General features: G+C 41.1%; 1 protein-coding gene across 1 annotated transcript; it reads right to left on the bottom strand.

Annotated features, from left to right (window-relative positions):
* Positions 1 to 10,981: 10,981 nt before the first annotated feature.
* LOC113254092 (THO complex subunit 7 homolog) lies at positions 10,982 to 11,862 on the bottom strand (the record flags this gene model as incomplete). Its single annotated transcript, XM_044383554.3, is given in 1 exon segment — positions 10,982 to 11,862. A coding segment is annotated over 1 exon segment (687 nt), but the record flags the coding sequence as incomplete, so codon positions are not given.
* Between the last annotated feature and the right edge of the window lie 1,740 nt (positions 11,863 to 13,602).

Consider the following 13,602-nt stretch of genomic DNA (forward strand, 5'->3'; position numbering starts at 1 on the left):
ATAAATTAAAAACATGATGATAATGGAAAACAAGAAATGAAATTGCAAAATTTTATTTTGATGTAAAAGTAGTTACAATAAATGTAAATAGACTAAACGAACCAACCACACACACACAAAAGACACTGAGATTGGAAGAAATGTGTTTTCTACAAGAGAATATTTAAAATTTTTTTAAAGATTTTATTTATTTATTCGACAGGATAGAGACAGCCAGCTAGAGAGGGAACACAAGCAGGGGGAGTGGGAGAGGAAGAAGCAGGCTCATAGCGGAGGAGCCTGATGTGGGGCTCGATCCCATAACGCCGGGATCACGCCCTGAGCCGAAGGCAGACGCTTAACCGCTGTGCCACCCAGGCGCCCCATACAAGAGAATATTTAAAACAAAACTCTGCTGACAGAAAATTGAAAATTGATGAAAACTTGATGATAAGGCCAAGATTTGTTGGATGAGCTAAATCACTTTGTGTAGGAAAAGTTATAGCTTTGATCTATATAATAGAAAATATTTTATTTAGGGGCGCCTGGGTGGCTCAGTTGTTAAGTGTCTGCCTTTGGCTCAGGGCGTGATCCCGGCGTTATGGGATCGAGCCCCACATCAGGCTCCTCCACTGGGAGCCCGCTTCTTCCTCTCCCACTCCCCCTGCTTGTGTTCCCTCTCTCGCTGGCTGTCTCTGTCTCTGTCGAATAAATAAATAAAGATCTTTAAAAAAATTTTTTTATTTAACAAGATAGAAGTACACCGAACAAAAACTGAGGAAAAATGAAGAAAAGAAATAATACATATTAGAGCAAAAATATTAAAGAGCGATGAAAAATAGAGAATAATGAATTGAAAACTTCCAGAATAATAGTTTTTAAAATAACTAAGAAGTTAGACAAATCTTTGATTGAGGACAAAAGAGGATACGCAAATAAAACAAAGGGAAAAATTGCAAGTAAAAGAGATTTTTAAATAATAAAATTCTAAGCAACCATCACTCTCAGATTTAGACTTAGAAATTCCAAATGGACCAAAGGCTACTAACAGAATTGAAATGGAAATTATCCTACCTTCAAAGAAAAAGTCTCAACCTCATTATTTTAATGGATGGGTTCTAATAGAATTTCAAGGAACAAATAATTCTCATCTAAGTAAATTGTTCCAGAAAATTGAAAAGATTAAAAATACTACTAGTTATTTTTGAGGGTAGCATAACCTTGATTCTTAAAGCAGTCAGTGAAACAAAAGAAAATTTTAAGACCATTACATTCATGGCAGAGATAGAAAATTCCAGTGTAAAATTTTAGATAATGAGAGCCAATCATGTATTACAGAAATATAATATGATCTAGTAAAATTTATTCCAGGAATACAAAAAACTAACTTAAACGAGAAAATCTATCATTAAAATGAACCACATTAATAGAAAGAACTTGATAAATTTTAATATCTCTTGATTGGAAAAAAATACTTTAAGGTAAATTAAGACATGAAGGAAACTCCTTTGACCTGATTAATATTATGTACAAAAACTCTACAGAAAATCTCTAATAGAGAGGCACCTGGGTGGCTCAGCTGGTTAAGCATCTGCCTTTGGTTCAGGTCATGATCCCAGGGTCCTGGGATTGAGTCCTGCATTGGGCTCCCTGCTCAGGGGGGAGCCTCCTTCTCCCTCTCCTGCTCCCCCTGCTTGTGCTCTTTCTCTCTCTGTCAAATAAGTAAGTAAAATCTTAAAAAGAAAGCAAGAAAGAAAGAAGAAAGAAAGAAAGAAAGAAAGAAAGAAAGAAGAGAAAAAAATAGTAGAGAAACTTATTTATTTGTTTGTTTTTTAACGGAGGAACTTTAAATTCACTCCCTTTTAGATTAGGAATAGCGGAAGGACAGGGCATATCAGCACCGGCTATCATTAACACAATGAAAAGTCCTGGCTAATGCAGAAAGACAAATAGAAATGAGAGAGGGGCGCCTGGGTGGCACAGCGGTTAAGCGTCTGCCTTCGGCTCAGGGCATGATCCCGGCGTTATGGGATCGAGCCCCACATCAGGCTCCTCCGCTATGAGCCTGCTTCTTCCTCTCCCACTCCCCCTGCTTGTGTTCCCTCTCTCGCTGGCTGTCTCTATCTCTGTCAAAGAAATAAAATCTTAAAAAAAAAAAAAAAGAAAGAAATGAGAGAGACAAAGATTGAAAAGAGCAAACTTGTCATTATTTGCATACAATGTAATCATCTACATAAAAAACACAGCAGGATAAAGAGACAAACTCAGTATAAAAAGAGAGTTCAGAAGCTTGATAGTTCAAGATAAATTTAGGAAAAGTCTACCATAGCAATAATTTACTCGAAAATGCTATAGCAGAACAGGCATTATAACAACAAAATTAGATACAAAGTAGTTAGGAATCACCTACAAAGAATGCAGAAAATTGTTATAATAAAAAAACATTTAAACCCCGTAGGAGACATAAAATAAGTCCTGAATGATTAGAGAGCTGTAGCATGTTAATGACGGGGTGACGACGCTGTAAAGATATAAACTGTTCTCAAGTTAATACACAAACTCAACACAATTCTAGTAAGTCCTTGGGGTGTTAGAGTGGTGGATATTTTCTTAAACAGAATGGGAAAATTGCAAAAATAAGGGAAAAAATAGATTTAATTATATCCAAATTAAGAGTTTCTGTTTAACAAAAAAGACTATAGGCAAATTTAACAGAACGTAGATGACCTTGGAGAAGGTATATACTGTATATTAATAAGGGATTAATATCTAAGATATTCAATGAACAAATTCACAAACAAAAATGCTCAAAAGAAATAAATAAACAATCCCTAGAAGGAGAAATCTATATGGGGAACAAGTATGTGAAGAGACGTCCAGGGTCCGTAGCAATCAGAAATGTAAATGAGAACAGTATTGCGACCACTTTACAACCATCCGATTGGCACAAGTGAGAAAGTTGGCGAATAGCAAGTGTGGGCAGACAAGAGTTCTCATGCATCCCTCCTGGGAAGGTGAAGGAGCAACCTCTGAGGAGCAATCGGGCTGTAGTACTTCACAATGAGCAGTGGTGCAAATCATGAAATACTACACAGCAGTCAGGGGGAGCGATACTGTACCCATGTGGATGCAGTGATATATATGTGTGTGTATATGTATATATATATTAATATTACATATAATTAATATATTAATGTATATATATTAATATATATTAATAGAATATGATATAAAGAGGAAACTGAATGACTTACATAATTCAATACTATTTGTATAGATGGAAATCACATTCACATATTTTTCCTAGACACCTGTAGACGCAATGATAGTTAAACACAATGAATGCCTATGGGGCGGGGAAGGGAAGTACATGTGTGGATGGTGATGGAGGAAAAACACAGAACCACAGAAGGGCTTTGTGTGGATTGGCCATGAGAGCCTGAAACGGAAGAATACTGTAGGCAGCACCACCCATCCTAAGTCCCCAAGGAGAACAACAAAACGAAGTAAGCAGCGGGCAGCACAAGTCTGTGGGGCTGAGTGAGGGGTCCGAGGGCGGTAGAAGGAGCCCTCCAGAGACAGTCGAGTCCCGACGGTGTTGAAGCCGGCGTCCCGCCCCTTCAGCGCCCTGCGCAGGGCGGCGGGTTGAGAGGGAGCTCAGAGGGGCCGAGCCTGTCCCACCTGACATCAGTATACTCAAACCCGGGGTCCAAGTTGCTTTCTGCAAGCCCTGCACCCTAGTGAATTCTTTATGAAATGGGAATAATTTGATACTAAATCTTCGAAGTGCTAGGTTAGCGCCCACTGCCGTGGTGGCCACGCGTGGTGTTTCGGTTCAGGGGGCTAGGACAAAGTGCCATAGACTGGGTACTTTGATAAACCACGGAAATGTATTTCTCACAGTTCTAGAAGCTGGAAGTTCAAGGTTGGGGTGCCAGCATGGCCAGGTCCCGGCGAGGCCGCCTTCTGGGTTGGTCGCCGGCGGCTGTCTTCTCTTTGCATCCTCACAGGGCAGACAGGGGTGCAAGAGCTCTCGTGACTCAGGAGGGCGCTGGTCCCAATGGTGGGGGCTCCACTCTCATGACCTCTTCTAATCCTAATCCTCTCCCGAAGGCCCCACCAACTAATACCTTCACACTGTGGGGGAGGGTTTCACTACGTGAACGTAGGGGAGCACCGTGACGTTGAGTCCGTTCACATGGTACACAGACTCACTAGCCGTGTATCGCCGGCAACGTGCAGAGAGCGCGCTAAGCCTCTCTGTCCACAAAAGGGCTCTTTGAAGAGAAGGCGCAAATGCACACCTCCCTCTAGGACCCTGGCAGTCTTTTATTTGGCCACCCTCTCGTTCGTTCCACCACTTTAGAGGGGTTCCTCTCCACATCAGAGCGGCATGTCCAGACTTTGCATGCAGGAGTAAGGCGGACATCAGCCCTGGCCCGTAGCTTTGCACAGGACTTGGTCTCCAATCATAAATTAGTCCCTAAGGGGCATGAGAACATCCCAGTAATTTGTTCTGACAAAAGCTGGATTAAACATTTCCAGGTCATTTGGTGCTCAGTGTGGCTTAATTAGGCACACCCGAACCCACAGGCATCTGGCTTTTTGTATTTTTGGAGAGCAGACCAGTGTGAGAGAAAGTCACCCGGGCAACTCCATGCTGCTGGGAGACGGGAAGCCATAAACACTAGATTCCTCCCCAGCCCAGCCCTGGGACAGACCCCATTTATGTGCCATTTGATGCAGTCAGCGTATTAGGTTCTCTTAGGTGGGTATATGCATTCTGCAAGAACATGAATGTGCTTTTTTTTTTTTTTTTAATTAGACTTCAAAGTGCCATTATTAATACAAGCCTTTCTATCAAGGATGTCAGATCTCATCTTCTTTTAAATTTCAAATCTCAAATTTGTGTTCTCTGCTATTTTATATCCAGAAGTATTGTGTGATTCATCACACAGCATGTGTCACTGGATTCCTTAGGCTTTCATATGTTCTAGCAACTTCTGATGGTTTGCAAAAACATCATACCTGGCTTGCATTAAATAGTTCAGTCATTTTAAATGCGGGGTAGTCTCCACTGCACTTCTATCTTTTAAATTTTTCTTCAAAGCTAGTGGTTTAATTATTTTTCTTTTAAAACTGAATGTATTTAGCATTTAGGACCATTTTCCCCTGCGGTATTAGTCACATTGGTATTTTGTCTTGTATTATTTTCCTGATGAATTTTTGGTCATAATGGGGTTGGCTGAATAAAGCCAATGAGTTAAATATATGTCCCTACATTTCATCCATTTGAACAGCTTTATATCTGCTTAATTCGCCATACTCTATAAACAGCTGAAATATGTTCCCAATTGTTTTCAGGTTTGATTACCTAAAAAAGTTTTATAAATATTCTTAAAGGGGGATTAATACCAACAACAGTAGTGATCCTTAAGCATCGATTTAGGATTCTTGCTGAAAAGTTAACGAGTGGAAAAAATCAGTCCGGTGTCTGATTTCACATCAAATAATAAAGATCAACTTCTCCTTTGTGGAAACGTTAAAGCTGTCCTCATTGCATTTCCCTTCCTATCCTTTGAACATTTGAATGAATACTACTTCAGGGGCTAGACATAAAGCTCTCTATATAAGGACTCGTGTAATGCTCCAGAGTCGCAAGGAAACTTACCAATTACTTGTCCAGCTGACCACTGAATAAAGTGTCATAGAACTTTTCCAAAATTAGAGGGTGTCTCTGAAGACACAGTTTGAAGTTATTGATATGCAAGGAGATGGCTATTTTAGGGCTCTAAGTCAAAGGGTTTTGTCATCTCTTTCTCCACTATCAAATGCAGTGCTAAAAAATGTTCTTATATTGTCTATCTGGCTTCCAGCTTTCTGTCAAAAGTGAGATTTAAAGATCTGAGTAGCTCTGGAACTGATGGTGGCAGATAGGATATAGTAGGAAGGTTTTGTTCACCGTTCTCAAGTCTTTGGCATAGACTGTTGGTGCACCTGGGTGGTGCAGTCGGTTAAGTATCTGACTCTTGGTTTCTGCTCAGGTTGTGATCTCAGGGTCATGATCTCAGCGTTGTGAGATCAAGCCCCGTGTCCAGCTCTGTGCAGAGTCTGCTTGAGATTCTTTCCCCTTCTCTCCCTACCCCTTTACTCCTCCCCCAGCTCATGCTCCCCCTACCCAAAATAAATAAATAAATAAAATCTAAAAAAAGAAGAAGAAGAAGAAGTGCATTGGCTGTTCTAATATCACAGTAGTAACAGGGAGGTAGCCTGACTGTTTTTCAGACCTTTCTCAGAACAAAAATTTGGGTCCCCTGTGTCTGTCAATAATAATTGTCTTAACTCATCTGGGACAATGGGAAATGAGATTCTTTCTCTCTTCTAGAAGACTTATAGAGAGCAAATCAGCACAATCTTCTAACAAAGAGCTTTGAGCAAGTATTAGGCAGATGTTACATTTTCTCCTCCCTAAGTGTATTTATCTTCTGGAGAACAGTACATAGATCTTCTTGTAACTTGCTTGCAAGTGGTTACAGTCTATTAACTTCCTTTTGTTCCCTGGGGAAGAGAAAATAATTACATAGGTATATTAGATTGTCCTAAGATTTTTGAGGCTCTCTTCTAACATTCTACCCCTTGATTGTATCCGTTGGTAGCCAATGTCTGTGACAATCTTTGGTGCATAAAATATTCCCTTATTTGACCTGTTAAAGTTAAATAAAGATGGGTGGTTGTGATTGCCTGCCTTGATAACATACTCCCAAGTCCAATAAATGTAGGATTTCTATGCAAGAGTATTTTCATCTCAGCTGTCTAGAGATTATCATTACAGATTTCAGATTGGTTACACGTTTGTTCAATATATTTGGCTTGTTGTGACTTTCACTTAATTTTCAACTTTAGGATTGGTTTTCTTGTATCATCCATTCTTATTACAACAAATAAGATTCTTCTAATGAGTCGCATCTAAATCAAGTCTGAAAAGTGAGGCAAGTTCTAAGTTACCGCAGCATATTAGATTTGAAGCTGATGTGATGGTCCTCATAAGTCTTTTTTTTCCTCCCTAGTGAGTCTTAACCTAAACACTATGTATTATTTTTGAGCAGTACTATTTCCTTCTATAAACTGGGTATTACATTAATTATAGTCTCTTCTATGTCATCGTATGTCTTGCATTTTCAAGGCAACGGCTGTAACATTATTCAGCTTATTTAAATTGACACACAGTGCTATAGTTTTTCAGTATTTACCACTTTAATTATCCCGTGATGATTTAGTGCCCAGTTTGGAACCTTGGTCATTTAAAGACAAAATAGTTACTGGAGGGTTAGTCTCCTGTAGCTTCTAGAATCAAGCATTTATTTTTTTATTTTTTTAAAGATTTTTTAATTTATTTACTTGACAGAGAGAGAGACACAGCCAGCGAGAGAGGGAACCCAAGCAGGGGGAGTGGGAGAGGAAGAAGCAGGCTCCCAGTGGAAGAACCCGATGTGGGGCTCGATCCCAGGACTCTGGGATCACGCCCTGAGCCGAAGGCAGACGCTTAACGACTGAGCCACCCAGGCGCCCCTAGAATCAAGCATTTAAATCACAGCTGCAATATGTCTTTGAACTTCATATCCCTCCAACTATTAGGGCAATGTAACTTTCTCAAAAGGCCAGGGGAGCCCTGACTTGTATCCCTGAGAAACGATCCTTTTTCTTCTGAACATCTATAGAGACAAGAAGCTCATTATTTCCCCAGGCAGGCATTAAGGGGCTGGATGCCACAAACATGTGGTAAAGTGGGCAGAGGGATTAATGGAATGAGTGTGCCATAAGAACAGAAAATCATGCTTGAAGACTGAGATCTTGGAGTTTAAGCTTGAGCAATTGAATTATTCTTCTCACAGGATTTGAGTCACACACATATGGGTGATTGAAGAGGATGGAGCTTAAGGAGGTAACTGAAGTTCAGAAAGTCCTGGAAATGGGAGGCTCCCTGCTAAATAAGTCTCCCTTATGGATTCAGGTTGTCGAGATGGTGGCAGAAGTCATTAGGGGAGAAGGGTATTGAAAAGAAACCTGGAGGTCAGTAATTGCCATTAAAAAACAAAACCAAACAAAAGGAGAGCGCAAGGGTCAGTCAGTCAAGTTGCCACTCTCAGTGCTATTAGGATGATTTCGTATTTCTCAGTCACGTACCTTTCCTAAATCAGGATTACTACCGTGGTTCTATTTCCTGAATGCCTTTCTTCTACATGTACTCTGAGAACGGAAGGCTTTTCCAAGGACAACCAGGTATAACACGACTAGAAAAAAAGTCACGATGTTCTTTTTCCACATAGACTTGGCGGTAAAACAGCTGCACAGTGAGGGCGATCTGCTCAAGTTCTATGCACTTAGCCCCAGGTTAAAGAGCACAAAAAACACTTCTCCTACAGAGAGACAGATGCTCCCAAAGCGGTGAACATTTTTAAAGACTACGTTATTGGGGGGGAACCCCAAAACTCATGGAATGATGGAAAGGCTCCATGTTTTGTAATGGATATAGTTTGGAACCCCCCCCCCTTTTTTGGTCAATTACATGGTCTATACCCAATGACAGGCTTATATACATGGTGTCTAATGCACGGTGCTCGATATTCTCCAAATCTTGGGCCAAGACTGACGAGCAGAGTGTTGATTTTGCTGCCATCTTTAAAGTTCCATCTTCTGCAAAAACTGGGGGTTGGTTGGCTTTCTATTAACACTTTATGCATGTACCAGGGTGCTCTTCTTATAAGGCAGTCTTTTTTTTTTTTTTTTAAATGATTTTTTATTATATTATGTTAGTCACCATACAGTACATCCCCGGTTTTCGATGTAAGGCTCGATGATTCATTAGTTGTGTATAACACCCAGTGCACCATGCAATACGTGCCCTCCTTACTACCCATCACCGGTCTATCCCATTCCCCCACCCCCCTCCCCTCTGAAGTCCTCAGTTTGTTTCTCATAGTCCATAGTCTCTCATGTTTCATTCCCCCTTCTGATTACCCCCCCTTTCTTTATCCCTTTCTTCCCCTACCGATCATCCTAGTTCTTATGTTCCATAGATGAGAGAAATCATATGATAGTTGTCTTTCTCTGCTTGACTTATTTCACTTAGCATTATCTCCTCCAGTGCCGTCCATGTTGTAGCAAATGTTGAGAACTCGTTCTTTCTGATAGCTGAGTAATATTCCATTGTATATATGGACCACAACTTTTATAAGGCAGTCTTACATGGGTTGTAAACACAGACAAGTAGAAATTCTTAAACTGTGGAAGGTCGAGGCTGGGGTGCCTGCATCTGACTGAGGTTGAATTTCCAACGTATGGGAATCAGCAAAAATTTGACTTTGATGAGAACCGCAATATGCCAAAAGAGGAGAAATTGCTCCCCAAATATTGCATCCTCTCCTACTTTTTCTAGCCTCTTTGCCTCTTGTCACTCTCTCTTGCTCTGCTCCACGCATGCTAGAAACCACGATGGAGGGAACCTGCTTTTCTAAATTACCATGTGAAGGAAAATTTACCTCAGGGAATTGTTTGTCCTCAGGGGACCTTCCTTGAGCAAAGAAATAAATTACTGCCCTGTTAAGCCACTGAGATCTGGAGGTTTGTAATACTTTTTTAGAGTAGCCCAGCTTAACCTGATTAATAAACTGCCCAACCAGAATTCTCTATTATGTGGGAGCTGAAGGCCCAAGAGGAGTATGATTTGGACCTCTTTACGTCTCCTTTAATTTCCGATTTCCTTTTAGTCCAGCCCATCAGAAGATACGCTGGCTACTACAAAATTGTTGTGGAAATTGGATATTTTTGACTTAAATGAAATTTTTGGTTTCTGTATTAGTTTTAGTTATCAATGTGATCTTATTACTCGGAAGCAAAATTGACCATCAGAAAAGTGAGAAATTTAATTTTTGAGGAGGCTACAGAGGAATGGAATAGATAATTAAATTGAGACTACATGACTAAATCATTGCGAAGGCTCGCCTTGCCTGCAAAAATGCCCGTCCGTTTTTATTTTGAGTAGAAAAGCTGGGGCACTGAACAGAGACTCTTGCCCATATTCACTTCTCCTTTTCGTGGTAACAAGGATTTGCTTCAGTTGTCCACATCTTCCCCTAGTGGGATAAGGACCCTGTCGGTTCCCGAGGACTCAGGCCGGACGAAGACATCCCACCCTCACTTGCTGCCCTGACGTCCTCACACTGTCCCGCGTACTCCCTGCACCCATCTGTTTTGCTCTTGCTTGCTTACTCCTCTCCCTAATGGAAGTGAGCTCCTGGAGAGCAAGGCAGTTATTTGGTTGTGCTTGTTGTGTTTCATACACCACTGAGCATAGGGTAGGCACCCCCAAAATACTTCCTGAACCAATGGTGGAATACAATTAGGATGAACCCTGGGTAGGCACCCCCAAAATACTTCCTGAACCAATGGTGGAATACAATTAGGATGAACCCTGGGCTGCTTTTCTTTGTTCTTTCTGGCATCCATGACTTTCTAAAGGAGGGACTATCCCAAAACCTAGAGCCATTTTCTCACCGTTCATTTGCTAACTTAATGACACAGAAACGAAATAGGTCTAAAGTTTGTTTCCTTCAACGCTGACCAGATATTCCATGCACAGTTAGACTGAGTTTGACCACGATCCCGGTGAAGTGAGTCCCGGAGAACAAGTTTTTTTTTTTTTTAAGATTTTATTTATTTATTTGACAGAGATAGACAGCCAGCGAGAGAGGGAACACAAGCAGGGGGAGTGGGAGAGGAAGAAGCAGGCTCCCAGCGGAGGAGCCTGATGTGGGGCTCGATCCCATAACGCCAGGATCACGCCCTGAGCCGAAGGCAGACACTTAACGACTGTGCCACCCAGGCGCCGCCCCCCTCCCAGAACAAGTTTGTTTTTTGTTTTTTTTTTTTGGCTTGAAAACATTTTATTAAACATTTTTGGATGTGGCTTCCTACCTTTTAAGTTTAAGAATAAAAAAGACATTTCAATACAAACAAATCTGTACTGAAGTTTTTTTCCTTTGTGTAAAGAAATACGAATGAACTGTGCGTTAATATTTAAAAGCAAAGTAGTTTACTGCCAAAACTTTAAATATCTCAAGAGCACAACAAATTCTAAACGCACTAGGAGCATGTTGTTACTTCCACATTCTTGGCAAGGGTAAACCAGTAGCTTGTCTATGGCTTAGGCTCTGTTTCCATGGTGCTTTCTTGAGTTTCTTCTACCTCTGAGAGCTTTTCATCATTTTCTAGCGTCTGCTGAAGTTCGTGGATGGTACTAAGTAGAACGTGAAACTGTTTCCGTCTCAATTCCAGCTTATCTTCAACACTTTCTTTAATATGTGAAAGATGCTCTAGTTCCTTTCCCAGAGACTCTAGTTCTTTTAATGTCTCATGCCGGTCTGGATGGTGCTGGATCACTTTCGCCAAAGCATCATATTCTTGGCGATTTTTTCATATTCGCTTTGCTTGAAGAATTTGCTTTTTGCACTCAGCAATTTTTTCATGTGCTCCAGCAATGCTACATTCTATTTCTTTGTAAATTTTTTCATAGTTTTCCATTTCTCTGAGATTCATATCATATACCAGCAAAGTTTTGCCCATTGAAAATTCACATTGGGACAGTGTGCTCAGCATACGTTGGTACTGGCTGTATCCCTCTTCCTGGGACCCGGAGTTGCACCGTTTAATGAAACTTTTCACGAGCAGATTGATTCTCCGATCATCTCCAGCGCCGTCTCCATCAATTAGGAGACGCTTCCGTATGACTTCGTCGTCAGTCACGGCTCCCACGGCGTGCGCGGCGGCGGCGGCGGCGCAAGCTGAGGCGGCGGTTGGCGGCGGCGGAGGTCCGAGAACAAGTTTTTAACAGCAACAACTGACGTGTGTGTCTAGTGCTTCTCAGGTGCCAGGCATTGTTCGAAACCCTTTACTTGAACAGTCTTGTTTAATTTCCACGACCTCTTGCTGCTATCGGTGCTACTGTTTTCTCAATTTCTAGAGTGGGACCTGTGCGTGGAAAAGCAAGTAACTTGCTTAGGGTCACCCAGGATACAAACCTGGGTAGCCAGGCTCTAGAATCTGTCCTTCCACCCAGGAAAGGTCATGGATGGAAGGGGGCTCTCAATTCTTGGAATTGAGATGGTCCTTAAATATCTCTGTAAAAACACCACTGCCCGGGGCACCTGGATGGCTCAGTCGGTTAAACATCGGACCCTTGGTTTTGGCTCAAGCTGTGATCTCAGGGGTTGTGAAATCGGACTCCGTACTCAGGGCAGAGTTGGCTTAAGACTCTCTTTCCCTCTCCCTCTGCCTCTCCACACCCCCCACCCCTGCTCTCTAAAATAAACAAATCTTTAAAAAATAAAAATAAAAACATCACTGCCCAAGCACTTCCTGTTTCTCCTTGAACACTTTCAATGATAACTCACAACCTTGTAAAGTAGAACACCCCATCTTCTGACAGAATTCAAATGTTTGAAGAGATTTTCTTAATATTGAATCAAAGCCTTTATTCTCCACATTCCTATTTGTTCCCTTTGGTGTATGAAACGATTCCAACACTTCCACCTGACAGTCCCTCTGACACAGGACACAATCTTCCAAAAGCCTCCTGAGTTTTTCTCCTCATCGTGTTGTACATCCCCAGCTTCCTGATTGTTGCCCATTGAAGACATGGTTTCGCATGTATTCAGCCTGGCCTCTGTTTGCTGAATGCATTCCACGTTATGCAAGGTTTGTCTTTCAACTTAAAGCTGTTCTTTAATTAAACCTCGTACTTGAACCACATGAATCGTGATCTCCTTTTAAAGTTCTTTTACCTTCGGCTTTGGTAATAATATCTGAATATTTTTTCTTTTATTTGCTAGTACGATGCCTAAGTTAGGCTCCTTTAGGTTTCAAGAAGCAAAGAGAGACTCAAGCTCAGGAGATAGGGATTTGCAGCCAGACTACATGGGGGAAATAAAGGAGCCTACTTCTGGCTTCTATTGTTTTTTCTTCCTGCTCCTTCTGTATATATTTTTTTCAGAGTCTCATCAATAATGAATCATGAAGCACTACATCAAAAACTAATGAAGTACTGTGTGGTGACTAAGATAGCATACAAAAAAAAAAAAAAGACATTTAGACTAGAAAACGTGTAGGCTTCTCTCCCCCCTCCTCACCTATCCTGAATTTCAGAGTAAATGCCATTTGAAGTTTTATGATAAATATAAATAAGTCCAGAAAAAGTTCTGATATTTTCCCCCTGTAATGATCATTTTAATGCTATTTGCAAAATAAAACAAGTATCAATTCTTTCCATAATACTTTTTTTGGCACTCTGGTGATTAGATATAAATTTTGTCTGCCTATTCAGTAATCAGAATGTTTTCATTCCCCCTACGAACTGCCAATTCTTTTTTTTTTATTCTGGGTTCTCAAACAGTCTAAGCGATGAGAGCTAATCAGCTCAATTAGGTCACAATTGTGCCTGTTTGGCGGGGTCCCTGAGCCAGGCTGTTCTTCTAGGACCAACCTGCTGTAAGCAGGATTTCAGGGTTTTGTGGGACCAACTAGCCACCTGGGTGGGTGTGGCTGAAATCCTAGAGTTGATGATGAGTC

The sequence above is a fragment of the Ursus arctos genome, unplaced genomic scaffold (assembly GCF_023065955.2).
Source record: "Ursus arctos isolate Adak ecotype North America unplaced genomic scaffold, UrsArc2.0 scaffold_20, whole genome shotgun sequence".
In the NCBI taxonomy this organism is placed as follows: domain Eukaryota; kingdom Metazoa; phylum Chordata; class Mammalia; order Carnivora; family Ursidae; genus Ursus; species Ursus arctos.